We start from the raw sequence: 15313 nt of genomic DNA, 5'->3' as shown, positions 1-15313 counted from the left end.
GAGGCAAAAGGATCTTGCGATCACCGTTGATCAATACAAAACTGGAGTGCAGTCCGACAAGCTAGGGATTCCACTTGCTCCGACTTAGTGGTGTGCATCGTTTGGGTGAATTCGCCGCAACAACGTCCCTGGTGTTCTCGAAGAATACCCGCTACTGCACCCGTTGTATTGCCCCGACGGAAGGAGCCATCAACGTTGAGTTAGAGGGTGCGAGATTGGAGGGGATGCCACAATCCAAGTAGGTCTTGTTTGGTGTTGGATGGCCTATATGTTTTAGCATTGCATTGCTAGTAGCTTAGGGTATGAGCAAGTGCTGCATTGACTGTATGCCGGGGATCGGGGGCTTGTTTGCGAAAGATATGGGCATTTCGCACTTTCTAGATTTGCCATAATACCTGTGCAATCAAAGGCGCAAGGGTAGGATTATGAGGTAGGGCACACAGTAGGTGATGGTTCAGCTAGTCATCAATACGTGTAAGTCCTTATGTATTGATTATCGATCGGAGTTGTTGGTGATTCCACATTGCTGTGGTCCAGGGATAGAGCAAGAACAATGCTCAAGTGTTTCAGGATGGCCGTGACATATAGAGCAGCTGGGCTTAGGTATGATCTCTCTCTTAACTAAATTTACTGCAATAGGTAACGCGTCCCGACATAACCTCCATAGAAAATGCCTAACCCTTGGAGGAACGTTGATTCTCCAAATATTATGCCATAATGTGGTGGGGTGCCGATATGATAACGAAGGGTTTGTAGATAGCTACTGTGGACGAGATGATTGGAGTAGATGATAAGCACTACGCACTGTATAGGCTCCGATAAATGAAGGTGTCCAAACCAAATGATCTACTAGACATAGAGGGTTTATAGGGGTAGCTAGAATTGTTTGGACTGTGGACGGGGGAAAACACATCGTGAAAAGGGGGGCATTCCATATCTTTGATGGTTGGATAAAGTCAGCTACCCAAGGAGGTTCATAGGGTTGGGGTTGGCCCCCTATAATGCCTGTTGGCAACCACTTGTCCGATCGAATGCTGATATGATGACCATTCCCAACTTGCCAGCACATGTAGGGTTGGATATGATCTCCCCTGGTTAGGATGCTTTGCTAGCCCCAAGAAGGCCAGCTACCTTTTGTTGCCTTCCAAAATGTAGCATATGGGAAGTAGAGTCCTTTGAATAAAGCTCATTAATCCCAGTTCATTAGCATGTTAGTTAGCTAAATTCCTTCCGGAAAAAAGATCTAATTTGAAACTTTTACTCCATGAACACATTGCCATCCAGCAGAGGAGAACAACAGCTTGACCTTTTTTCCCTTGTCGATGGAAGATGGAAATGGAGAGGCAGCAAACTAAGAAGTAAGAAAGAACCAATAAACACTCTCATCTTCTATTTCTTTCCTTACCGCACTAGAACACTAGTCACCAACTCATCATCACAACCCTAATTTCTGCACAATACATCTTGCTATATAAACCGCAACCATTCTCCACACATTAGCATCATAAGTAGCAACCTTTCTCCATTTGAGCCTATACACAACATAGAACTCATTCTCCATTTACCAGTATGGCTTGTTCCTCAAAGAGCTTCCTTATCGTCATCGTCCTAATTTTCTCAACCATCAATATGAGCTTCAGAGCTCATCATTTGTTACGTAAAACTATGCCATCGATACCGTCGCTTCCCACCATACCTACTCTGCCAACTTCGCTGCCCGCTGTTGCCGACCATGCCAACATTGCCAAAGGTCGCCGTACCCCCTATGCCCGCCGTCCCGACCCCGCCTCAGCCCACGCTGCCGATGTTGCCCACCACCCAGCCAACACTACCCAGGAGTGCTCCGCCATCGCTTCCAAGCTTGCCAACCATGCCGACCACCTTGCCGCCGATCTTGAGCAGCCCTATTTCTCTCCCTCAAATCCCTTCTATTCCTTTCCTCACTCCTCCACCTGCCACCGGCCCTTGAAGATTTTAGAACCGTACGAGGTCACTTGAGAGTCTTTTCAATTTGTTGGAGTGCCTCCTTTTGTTTATAGAATTATTCGAATACACGTCCGTCTTGTGTTGTGATTTGTTTTGGGATTCTATGTATCATTCATGTTGCCTTCTATATATCATTCGTATTTATGTATCGACGGGTGAGGGGTCACATTTTGTTGCGTTCTTTCCATCGCTTCCAAGCTCATTATTACGTGTAGTTAACTTCTTCCGTTATCATATGGTGCGCACATGCCTTTTTGGGGCTGAAGTGTAATATTTTATTTAATTTTGCATCAAATGATTCTTTTTGCCATCCATTCCAACAAAAATTGAAAAAAAAATGTATAACAGGGGAAAATTGCCACCACTAACCCTTAAACTTACTATATATATATATATATATATATATATATATATATATATATATATGGTTCACAAAAATATAGATAAAACATTAGAACATATACCACAAAAAGTAGGAAAAAATCCAAATAAGGCTTGAAGTAGGACAGTTTTCTTAAAAAAGAGCTCGAAGCGGGCATTGCTTCAAATAACTCAATCAGTCTCAAATAAGGATCGAAGCTCACCGCCCGCCCAAATGTTCGTCACTTGGTGTGCATGTGATATTTTCCAACCGCCAGAATATGAGCGTTTTTGTAAAAAAAAAAATCCAAGTAAAATCTAACAAACCCTAAAAATGAAAATAGAAAGCCCAAATTCTTCCTCCTTCCCGTTCATTGGAGCACCCAAGAATTCCGCTCATGGCGCACAAACAGAAAAACAAAAGAAAAAATCCAAATGCTTCTTCCTTCATATGTAAGATGTCATGGGTGTGTGCCACCATTGTTCTGACTTTGCCGATGAGGGCGGTCAACCACAAATTTGGGGTCGAGCAAACGCCTAGATGTGTTAAATGGATGGGTCGGGTCGGGTTTGGGTTGGGTTGAATATAATCCGACCCATATTGACCCGTCTAATGTAAGCAATCAATGTAAATTTCTTGCGGAAATTCATCATATACGGATCTTCGATCTTCATGACTTTCACCATCAATAAATATGAAGACGTACCTTTGTCCATAGTGATTCCTCAAGAACGATTAATGCAGAAGACAAAGACGATGAAGAATCTGATTTATCTCTCTTAACCCTATGTACTTTTATGTATTCTAATAATGGAGAATATAATACAAAACTGATGTTCCTTTTATGTCACGTCTGTTTTTCAAGCTTAAGTATACTACAAGTATCAAAACTTATGTACGGCGCTCACTTTAATGTCAAACTTTCAAAACGATCACTTAAGTGCCAAATTTTTTTAAAAAAGATCACTTCAGTGCCAAAACTTTCAAAACAATCACTTAAGTGCCAACTTTTTTTAAAAATGATTATTTAAGTGCCAATTTTTAAAAAAAATGATCACTTCAGTGTCAACTCCATCGAGTCACATCAGCTCAAATATTAATAAAAAACAACACATGTCGGATTTCCGGTAAGCCATGTCAGCTCAAATTGGAGTTGGCACTAAAGTGATCGTTTTTAAAAGAAGTTGGCGTGATCTTTTTTTTAAAAAGTTGGCATTTAAATGATCATTTTGAAAGTTTTGGTACTAAAGTGAGCGCCGTACACAAGTTTTGGCACTTCTAGTGTTCTTTAGCCTTGTTTTTCAATAAGGTGGAGAGAGGACCAGACTTCTTTTAAAAAGAAATGTTATCCAAAAGGTACTTCTTCAACGGGTGCCTTCCATCAAAGCACGTTAATTACACCTTTTCATGATCAATTGATTTAACATATAATTTATTATTAAATCATCAATAATAATATCAAGTGGGTCATATTATTCTTACATTCTCCCACTTGACCCATGTGATATTTCTTTCATGATTCAATAAAGATCATAATGTGCACAATAATTTTATGCTAAAACTTTTCTTTAAATTGACTATCACATAATAACCACAATAAAGTAAAGAAGACTAATGCAAGTCATAGTGATTCTATGTCATTAATCAACACAGTCCCTTTTATGTATTTGATTTCCATATGCTTAGCACCCTTATAATACTTGTTATTCTTAGAGAAGAAAACTACTGGTGAATTATCACAGTAAATTTTTAGCGGCCTGGCAATGCTATCGACAATCACAAGCCATGAAATAAAGTTTCACAACCATAAATCAGAAACACATGTAAATGAGCTCAGAGTATCAAACACATAAAATAAATAGAGTCATAATACAATATCATTATTGACGTCCAATAATGCCCATCCTTTCAACATGTTCATCAAATAATTTGGGCGGCAGTCCTTTTGTTAATGAATCTGCAATCATAAGATTGGTGCTAATATGCTCAATTGACACTCTTTGTTTATGAACTTCTTCTTTGATGGACAAGTATTTGATTTCCATATGCTTAGCACCCTTAGAATACTTGTCATTTTTAGAGAAGAAAACTGCTGCTGAATTATCACAGTAAATTTTCAGCAGCATGGCAATGCTGTCAATAATCACAAGCCTTGAAATAAGGTTTTGTAGCCATAATCCATGAATAGTGGCCTCAAAGCATGCCACGAACTCAGCCTCCATAGTAGAGGCAACAATAACTGATCGCTTCGCACTTTTCTATGAAATTGCACCTCTAGCCAAAAGGAACAAATAACCAAACGTCGATTTCCTTGTATCGGCGCATCCGGTTAAATCTGAATCCGAATATCCAATCACCTCAAGATGATTAGATCATTTATAAGTGAGCATGTAATCCTTCATTCCTTGCAAGTATCGAAGAACTTTCTTTGCAGCTTTCCAATGATCCAATCCTGGATTACTTTGATACCTGCCCAACATTCCGACGGCAAAACCGATATCTAGTCTGGTGCAAGTTTGAGCATACATTAAGCTCCCAACAACAAATGTATAATGAATACTTTTCATTTGCTCTCGTTCCAATTCACTTTTCGGACATTGCATAAGGCTAAATTTGTCCCCTTTCTGAATTAGAACTATTCATGCTGAACATTTGTCCATATTAAATCTCTCTAGAATTTTATTGTTATAGGCCTTTTGAGATAATCCTAACAATCTTTGTGATCTATCACAGAATATTTCTATTCCTATCACATATGTTGCTTCACCCATATTTTTCATTTCAAAATTCTTAGAGGAGAAATTTCTTGGTTTCACTTAATAAAGCAAGGTCATTAGCAGCAAGCAAAATGTCATCAACATACAAAACTAGAAAGATAAACTTGCTCCCACTGACCTTCATGTATATATACACACCGATCAGCGGTGTTTTCCTTAAACCCAAAAGAGGTTATGATTTCATTGAACTTGATATACCATTGTTGAGAAGCTTGTTTAAGTTCATATATTGACTTCTTTAATTTACAAACCATGTGTTCCTTTCCTTTAACTGAAAAACCTTCAAGTTGGTCCATATAAACCTCTTCCTCTAAATTTTCATTAAGAAAGGCAATTTTTACAGCCATTTGATATAACTCTAAATCGTAATGAGCCACCAAAGCCAAAATGATTCTAAGTGAATTTTTCTTAGAGACTGGTGAAAAAATCTCCTCATAATCAATGCCTTCTTTCTAAGTAAAACCTTTTGCAACAAGTCTAGCCTTATACCGTTCAATATCACCCCTTGAGTCATGCTTGGTCTTAAAAACCCATTTACTGCCAACCCTTTTACATCCTTTAGGCAATTCAACAATATCCCGGACTTGATTCCGATCCATAGATTTTAACTCTTCTTTCATGGCATTAAACCACTTTGTAGAATCACTACATTTCATGACATGTGAAAATGAACCTGCATCATTACCAATCCCTAAATCAATTTATGGGTCTTGTAGATAAACCACATAGTCATCAAAAATAGCTGACTTTATGTCCCTTTGAGATCTTCTTAATGCTATTTCTGGTGGCTCAACTGCTATTAGTTCATTGTTCACTTGTTCATTATGAAGTGTTTGATCATTTATTTGTTACTCTTGATTATTGTTTGGTTGAACAATAATATCAGGAATAACTTTAGAAGTTTTGGATAAAAGAACCTCTATCCCGACTTCTTGAATGCAAGCATCACACATTCTTTCACTCGCACCGATATCGTCATTCTCAATTAACCTAGCATTTTCAGATTCAACAATTCTCATAATATGATTAGGATAGTAAAATCTATACCCTTTGGATTTTTGTGCATAACTAATGAAATAACCAATGGTCGTTCTAAAATCCAATTTTTTTTTCACATGGATTGTAAATATGTACTTATGCTGGACAACTCCAAACATGTAGGTGTCGTAAACTTGGTTTTCTATCCATCCACAGTTCAAAAGGAGTCTTTGGAACCGCCTTACTAGGAACCTTGTTTAATAAGTACACAAAAGTCTTTAATTCATACATCCACATAGATAAGGATAAAGATAAATAACTCATCATACTCCTAACCATTTCTATTAGAGTACAATTACACATTTTTGCTACACCATTTTATTGTGGTGTTCCTGGTATTGTGTATTGAGCACAAATACCATGTCTTTCAAGGAATTTAGTAAATGGACCCGGACATTGTCCCGATTCATCATACTTTTCATAATATTCATCACCTCTATCCGATCTTACTATTCTCACCTTTTTATCTAATTGTCTCTGAACCTCTTTACTAGACACTCCAAGTGCATTCACAAATTGAGATTTATCATGCAATAGATAAACGTAACCATAATGTGAAAAATCATTAATAAAAGTGATAAAATAACTTTGTCCACCAAAAGATGGAACATTAAAAGGACCACGTATATCGGTGTGTATAATTTCAAGAAGCTTTGTGCTTCTTGTGGCGCCTTTCTTAGTGTGTTTTGTTTGTTTACCTTTAATACAATCAATACACACTCCAATGTCACTAAAATCCAAATTTGAAAGAATTTCATTCTTCATTAATCTTTGCATCCTTTCTTTGGATATCCGACCTAAACATTTATGCCATAAATAAGCAGAATTCTCATCCACTAAACTACATTTAGTGCCGACATTATGATGCAAGGTCATTATGGTCTCAATGAATACATTATCAAGTTTAAAGTTGTAAAGACCATCACATAAGATTTCAGTTCCTATAATATTCTCATTCTTAAATAAACTGAAAGATCCACAACCAAACTTGAAAGAAAAACCCGCTACATCAAGTTTTGGCAAAGTGACTAAATTGCGAGAGAACGTAGGTACATAAAGGGTTCGAAACAAATCCAAATAATGTACAGTATCTAAAACTAAATGATAAGTGCAAATGCCTTCAAGTGGAGCTTCATTTATGTTTCCCGTGTACACATAGTTCTCATTTGGCTTTAGGGCTTGGATCGTAAGGAATCCCCGCATCGTATTGGAAACATGGGTGGTAGCACCCGAATTAATCCACCAAGTATTATGAGGAACTTCAATAAAGTTTGATTCAAAACATACTAAAGCACAAGACTTAACTTTCTTTTCGAATCAAGCTTTACACTTCAGATAATCTTTCTTCAAGTGTCCAACTTTATTACAAAGTGACACTTAATAAAATTGTGTTCTTTCTTGTGGATTTAAAAACCTTAGAAGAGTCATTTCGGATGTGTAATCCTCTTTTTCTTGCTTTTTCTACCTTTCCCACTGTGACATCCTGTAATTCGACCCGTTCTGAAGCTTTGAATAAATGAAAAGTCTCATTGATGTATTTTAGTTTAATCTCACTCGAAAATGGTCCATTACGAGCGGACTAACCAAATGGGAATGGCTAGCTAGGAAAATCAAGTACGTGGACCTAAGAACTTGATTCTAAATTGACTCTTTAGCCATGAAAATTATCGAGGGGGTATTTTGGACAAATATAAGCCGATCCTAGAACGATTAAGGAACGATTTGGATAATATCATCCGCTTGGATCACGGGTGATTCCGTTTGACCTCGTACGGGTTCCAAACGTCCCTAAAGTATTTTCTAACGATCGCGACCATCGGGACTAGTGATTGACCCTCGCAATTGAATGACAACCAAGGTCGCCATGGCTCGAGTAATTCTTAAACATAATTTTAATCACGGCTCGATATGTGTAACTGCTAAAAGCTGCCCGTTAGTTTGAAATACGCTGAAAATTCTATTGATCGAGATTGATTGCGAATCGAGTTTCGAAATTTGACGTCAAACCTTCAGAGGTTTCAATAAATAAAATGTTGGACGTTTCCTCATCCAGTGTACAAATTTCTTCGCGGTTCGCCCAAAGGGTTCAGGAAAAATAAAATTTGGATTGGAAATGAAAATTACCAATTTGCCCTTCTTGCATTCAAGACACCAAAAATATCCACCCTTGAATTATCCCACATTTTATTAATTAATTTTTTTGGCCCTCTTCTTCTTCATTTTTTTAAGAACACTCTCTCTCTCCACCTCACTTTCTCTCTCTACCTCACCCCTTGGCCGAATTCACTCTCCCTCCCACCTCCATTGCCGAAATATTTTCCGAGCCTCGCCGGATTTGTCTTGGATCGCCGGAGCTTGACTACCACCCGAACCACCTTAAACCGCCGGAGTTTTGTGGATTTTTAGCCGAGCAAGGGAGTCGCCGGAGCCACTGGTTGGAACCAAGATTTCTTCGCCCGTTTCTCACCGGAAAACTTGCAAAAATTATTGTAAGTTGGTCCCTAACCTTATATTAGGTATCTAGGGTGCTAATAGACCATAGATTCTGTAGTTTTGGGTGAAAAATTGGTTGTTTTTTGCCACTTTTATGCCTTGGCCGAGAATGAAGTTGTGAGGAGAGAGAAATCATGTTCTTGAAGTGAATAGTGAATTCAAGAGGATATTTGCATGGTCAAAGTTGGACCATGGTTGCTTTTGCTAACTCTAGTTACTTTATGCCTAATTCTAGTTACTTTATGCAATTATTTAACCATGGTTAGGTTAGTTATTAACTCTAGTTAATTTTTGAACCATGGTTAGATTATATTTTAACTATAGCTACTTTTATGTGACAATATGTTGTTTTGGCATGGAATTAATTAAATTGTATGGTGCGTATTAATTGCGCGTTAGTATAATTTTTATCGTATGTTATTTATTTATTTATTGCTAGGTTAGCATAAATATGGTCGTATGGCGTAGATTGAATTCTGTGGTAGCATAAATTGATCGTGTGATCCGGACTAATCTATGGATTAGCGTGAATTAATCGGGTGATCCCGATTTATTAATTCTCTAACGTGAGCGAATCACGTGGTCTCGATTTATTCTCGGAAAATATGAAGGTCGTATTCAATCAAGTCGTCCGAGGCCAAAGCGAGCCGTATTCATCCGATTGTCCGAGACCGAGAAGGTATGAAAGTCGTGTTCAATTAAGTCGTCCGAGACCAAAGTGAGTCGTGTTCGACTAATTGTCCGAGACTTAATCCGGTCGTGTTCCTATGTGTCCGAAACCGAGATTTATGGGTCGTATTCCTTTGTATCTGAGACCCTGGTGTGTGTGTGTGTGTGTGTATATATATATATATATATATATAGCCGTGTTCTATAAAGGTCCAAGGCTCAATGTTGTGAACTTGTATGATGTCGGTGGAGTAAAGTGAAATTTTTCGGAGTAACGTGGATATTTATATTATGGCCTGATGCGTTAAACGCGGGTCTCGAAGCACGTGGAATATTTGTCGGGCTGAGGCGTGGAACGCCGAAAGGAGTAATGTAGAATATTTGAGAAGGTGTGGGAATTTTCGGAGAAAGAATGGAAATTTCTGGAATTAAAATGTGGAATTTTTGGTTGTCAGAGGAATTGTTGGAAATTGTTCACTGAATATGTGTCTGAAGGCACTAGAGCCCTAATCTAGGATTAGGGGCTAGCTTATCGAGATTTTATCTCACCCCGTCATGGGCTCATTGTTTTCTTTCGGACCTTCCGCCTCGGCCATGAATGACCCGCCTCAAAGGTTCGGGATTCCTCGGGACATGGAAGCCGTGGTGACAGAGTACCTAGTAGGAGAGGACAAGGTGTATTATAGGCATGTGACTATGATATTGGTGGACACCGGAGAGCCCTTTTGGAAGACCCATACGTACGTGGCGTGGACGTATCACCATGAGGATTTGCTAGTGGGACCACCGACTAGTTTCGACATCCCCTATGATGGTGTTGGGGAGTGGGACCCTACTAGTACTCCCCCTCTAGATGGCATTGTAGAGTACCCGGATGCTGGTCTTGATAACGTGGAGCCTAGTCCATAGGTTGTGGCACCCGAAGAAGACGAAGAAGTTGTGGAGCCTTCGGATCCGAGTAGCTGCCTGAGATAGAGAGGACAAGGCTTAGGATAGTTGGCTTCTCAGCTTTTGTAGAGTGTTGTATTTTGGTTGTGTGGCGGGCTTCGACCACGTCTCTTTTTGTTATAGGTGGTCACGGGCTTGTACAGTGGCCCCTAAAGCCCTAGGTTTGATGAGTTTGTAGCGATTATGTATATATGTACATAAGTGTGTTTTACCATCCCAACTTATCGTAGTTTTGTTGGTTTCTGTACGGGGATTGTTGTTGCTTCCGCATTTGTTGCTTTATTTTGTTAGCCTTTGGATCCTGGAGAACCGTGCGCAGTCTTAGCCAGGTGGGATGTCGACGGCTCGTAGGGTTCGGGTCGTGACATCCCCGTTTGGAGTGGTATCAAAGCAAGGTCAGCTCGATCCAAGTTTGGAAGAGCTGTGGAGTAATAAGAGCGATGACTTTGGGATGGTTAGGCAGAGAGATCTTAGGTGTTTATGCAAGCTAATCGCGTTATGCGGGGCATTTGAATGTGCGCCCGTGATTTGCTTGATTAACTACTGTCATGCTGAGTGTTTGGTTTGTTTGTTGAATTGTTCTTCCAGAAACGGTTGTTAGGTCCGAGCTAATTGATGAATGAAGCAGTGTGAGACTGCTAGACACGAGTGGGTGGTTTAGGTTTCTAATTCCTTGGTGGAATTATTTTGGTTCAGGTGTTGTGAAGAAAGTTGATGGAAATGGAAAATCAAGGTAGAAGTTCCAGAGGAAGTTCTAGAGGAGCAGCTAGAGGAGGTTCTAGGGGAGCCTCTAGTTCAAGAACAACCGTTAGGGAAGATCCGAGAGTGTATGGAGTCCTTAGGGCTCTTGAAGAGATTGGAAACCTCATGGGTAGGCGGACTCGAGAACGAGCCGCCGCTATTGGGCAAGTCGGCGAGGCTACTGTTATTGCTCAGGGGGTAAATGTGAATCGGGGAAATGATAATGGGAATAGGCAGATGCATCGGCTAGTAGAGCAGTTCTTGAAGTTGAAACCGACAAAGTTCACTGGGAAGGGTGACCCGGAAGCTACACCTCGCTGGATAGAGGATCTAGAGAAAGCATTCGAGGTTTTGGGTTGCACGGAGGAGGAGAAAGTGACCCTGGTAGTGTATCGGCTTCAAGATACGGCCGATGATTAGTGGAAAGCCACCAAGGGAAGAGTTTTCCCGGAGGGTACCACTTTGAATTGGACTATCTTCACCGAGGTCTTCAATGGAAAGTATTTTTCTAAGACCGCTCGGGAGCAGAAAATGTTAGAATTTCAGCAGCTCCGCCAGAACCATATGACGATAGATCAGTATGAAGCTGAATTCTCGAGATTGTCGAAGTATACACCGAGGATGGTAGAGAATCCGCTGGATAGAGCAAGGAGGTTTCGAGACGGATTGAGGCCGGAGCTTCGCGATCGCTTGATCCCGCCGAACCCGAGAGACTATGACGAGTTGTATGAGCGGGGTCAAATGGTGGAACGAGACATGAAAGAAAGGGCTGCCGCATCTGGATCGCGGTTCATGCCCGTCGGGGACAACCGCCGGTTTGGTAAAAGGCCAATGAAGGGAAACCGGCGCTTCATCCCTCCCGTCGGGAGAAATAACGGGAAATCGGCGTATCGGTCTAACTGGAGTTACCAACTTTGTGGAAGGAGGCATGGGAATGGACCTTGCCCGAGTAGAACTAGAGCGTGCTTCAAATGTGGAAAATTTGATCATCATATAAGGAATTGCCCGGAGCTAGCCCCAGAATAGAGATTTCAACCCCAAAGACCTCAAGTGAGACCTCTAATAAGGGTTGCTCCTCGGAATAATCGAAACAGGCCGCCAGTGCAAGGGAGAGTATATGCAATGGCGCGCAATGAGTCAGAGAATGCGCCTAGCGTGATCACGTGTACGGTCTCCTTATGTGATCATGTTGTATATGCTTTATTTGATTCCGGAGCATCCCATTCATTTGTATCTCCTCAATTTGTGGAGTTAGGCGGGATTGAGTTAAAACTGCTAGAAGTAATGTTGCACGTAACTACACCCTTAAAGGATAAAGTATTAGTTACCTTAGGGTGTACTGGATGGAAGATAGTCATTGGCGATAGAGAAGAATTAATAGACCTAGCAATTTTGACTATGCATAACTATGACGTCATAATTGGAATGGATTAGTTGGGAAAGCAAAGAGATGTTTTTTATCGTAGTAGCGGGGTGATCCAATTTAATCCTATTGGTCATCCTAAATTCGAGTTTGTGGGAAGTCGAGGAGGAATCTCAATTCCCCTTATCTCGTCACTGGAAGTGACCAAGTTGTTAAAGGAAGGATGCTAAGGATATTTGGATGCAGCGGTGGATTCGTCGATTGAAAGACCGAGGCTTGAGGATATAGCCGTGGTGCATGATTATCCCGATGTTTTTCCTCAAGAATTGTCGGGATTGCCACGTGAAAGAGAAGTGGAATTTGTGATTGAGTTAGCACCGGGGACAGAACCGATTTCCAAGGCGCCCTACAGAATGTCCCTCTTAGAGTTGAATGAATTGAAGGTTCAGATGCAAGAATTGCTGGATAAAGCATTTATCCTCCCCAGTGCATCACCTTGGGGAGCGCCAGTGTTGTTTGTAAGGAAAAAAGACGGGTCATTGCAATTATGCATTGACTACCGCGAGTTGAATCAAGTGACCATTAAGAACAAGTATCCATTGCCAAGGATAGATGACTTGTTCGATCAACTGCAAGGCGCTTGAGTATTTTCTACGATTGATTTGAGGACGGGCTACCACCGGTTAAGGATCAAGAAGGAGGACATACCGAAGACCGCTTTCCGTGCTAGATATGGGCATTATGAGTTCACGGTCATGCCTTTTGGATTGACCAATGCCCCAGCTGCCTTTATGGATATGATGCATCGGGTGTCCAGAGAATTCTTGGATCGGTTTGTCATCGTGTTTATCGATGATATTTTAGTATACTCGAGGAGCTTGGAGGAACATGAACATCACCCGAGCATCATTCTATGGACCTTAAGAGAACACGCTCTCTATGCCAAATTTAGTAAGTGTGAATTTTGGCTCGATCAGGTAGCGTTTCTTGGACACATTGTCTCTGGGAATGGAATCTCGGTAGACCCGGCGAAAATTGAAACTGTGGTGAATTAGCCAAGACCGACGTCCGTTACGGAGGTTCGAAGTTTTGTAGGTTTGGCGAGATATTATAGACAGTTCGTAGAAAAGTTCTCTTCGATAGCTATACCGTTAACGCAACTTACGAAGAAGGAAACTCGCTTTGAATGGATAGATAAGTGTGAGAGGAGTTGCCAAGAACTCAAACATAGGCGGCATCGGTTCTGACGATACCATCCGGTCCTGGGGGATTTGAAATTTATAGCGATGCTTTGCTAAAGGGACTCAGATGCATATTAATGCAACTTGGCGGGGTGGTCGCTTATGCGTCGCGGCAGTTGAGGCCTCATGAGCAGAACTATCCAACGCATGATCCGGAACTTGCGGCAATTGTTTTTGTGCTGAAGATTTGGAGGCATTATACGTGGGGAGAAAAGTTTCAGATTTACACGGATCATCAGAGTTTAAAGTATTTATTCTCCCAGAAAGAGCTGAATATGAGGCAACGCCGTTGGATGGAATTACTGAAGGATTATGATTGTGATATTTTATATCACCCTAGAAAAGCGAATAAAGTAGCGGATGCTCTTAGTCGAAAGTCGAGCGTTGCGCAATTGATGGTGAAAGAATGGACTTTACTTGAAAAGTTGAGAGATTCGGAGTTTAAGTTGGAAGTTTGTAATCTCTCAAGCCTATTGGCAACTCTGAGAATTGAACCGGAGATTCAAGCGAGGATTAAGGCATTGTAGTCAGAGGATCCCGATATTCAGAAAATTTTAGAGATGGATGCCACCAAGAGGAAACCCGAATTTCAAGTGGCCGAGGACGGAATCCTGAAATTTCGTGGATGTCTCTGTGTCCCTAATGATGAGGAGCTTAAGGAAAAGATTTTGTCAGAAGCTCATCGGAGCGGTTATAGTGTGCATCCAGGCAGCACTAAAATGTATCAGAATCTACGCCAACATTACTGGTGGAATGGAATGAAAGTGGACGTGGCCAAGCATGTGGCTAAGTGTCTGACGTGCCAACAAGTGAAGGCACAACATTGCAAGCCCGATGGATTACTTAGACCACTGGAGATTCCCGAGTGGAAATGGGAGCACGTTACCATGGACTTTGTCATGGGGTTACCGAGGAGCCAGAGAGGGCACGATTCAATTTGGGTAGTCGTTGATAGATCGACTAAGTCCACACATTTTTCGGCGGTGCGAAAGGATTTCGCAATAGAAAAGTATGCCGAGTTGTATATGCGTCAGATAGTTCGGTTGCATGGAGTGCCAGTAACAATTACGTCGGACGGGGACCCTAAGTTCACCGCAACTTTGCGGAAAAGTCTTGAGAATGCCATGGGAACTCAAGTACAATAAAGCACCGCATATCATCCTCAGACAGACGGATAGTCGGAGAGAATAATTCAGACTCTTGAGGATATGTTGAAGGCATGCGTAATAGATTTTAAAGGGGGTTGGTGTCGCGACCTCGCCTTCGGCCTCCCGCGAGGGTCCGATGGGTTTAGAGGTATTACCATAGGTCAATGGCGTGGACTCTCCCAAGTCCTACCTCGCGTGACATTGGATTTCTTTTACTAATTAGCAAATTGAAATGCTATTAAGAGTCACTACTAGCCTATTGGGGTCGGCTAGAAACCAATCGAGACACGGGAGGGTTATCTCGATTCCTACGCAACCGGAGTTTCTAGGTTCGGGGACTTGTTTACGCTAACTAGATAATTAGCGCCCTTTCGGTACCTAACCGGTTGATATTCCCTAAGGTGACCACACATTCTGCATATCATTTTAAGCTTATCATGTATCTAATAAATACTAAATGATCATGCATAATGTATTTCTGTCATTTCATGCAATTACCTATTTATCCTTAACCTAACTTATAGGAAAAGCGATTAACAGACAATTTT

The 15313-nt window shown here is 41.0% G+C and overlaps 1 protein-coding gene across 1 annotated transcript; it reads left to right on the top strand.

Moving 5' to 3' along the window:
* The first annotated feature begins 11139 nt into the window (after window positions 1–11139).
* On the top strand, window positions 11140–12039 carry LOC125315227. Its single transcript, XM_048279669.1, has 2 exons — window positions 11140–11397; window positions 11515–12039. The coding sequence occupies exons 1-2, from the start codon at window positions 11140–11142 to the stop codon at window positions 12037–12039; spliced, it is 783 nt and encodes a 260-aa protein (XP_048135626.1).
* Window positions 12040–15313: the final 3274 nt, after the last annotated feature.

Source organism: Rhodamnia argentea, chromosome 5 (assembly GCF_020921035.1).
Source record: "Rhodamnia argentea isolate NSW1041297 chromosome 5, ASM2092103v1, whole genome shotgun sequence".
In the NCBI taxonomy this organism is placed as follows: Eukaryota; Viridiplantae; Streptophyta; class Magnoliopsida; order Myrtales; family Myrtaceae; genus Rhodamnia; species Rhodamnia argentea.
The sequence above is the reverse complement of the archived record's forward strand: the minus strand, read 5'-3'. Positions and strand labels throughout refer to the sequence as shown.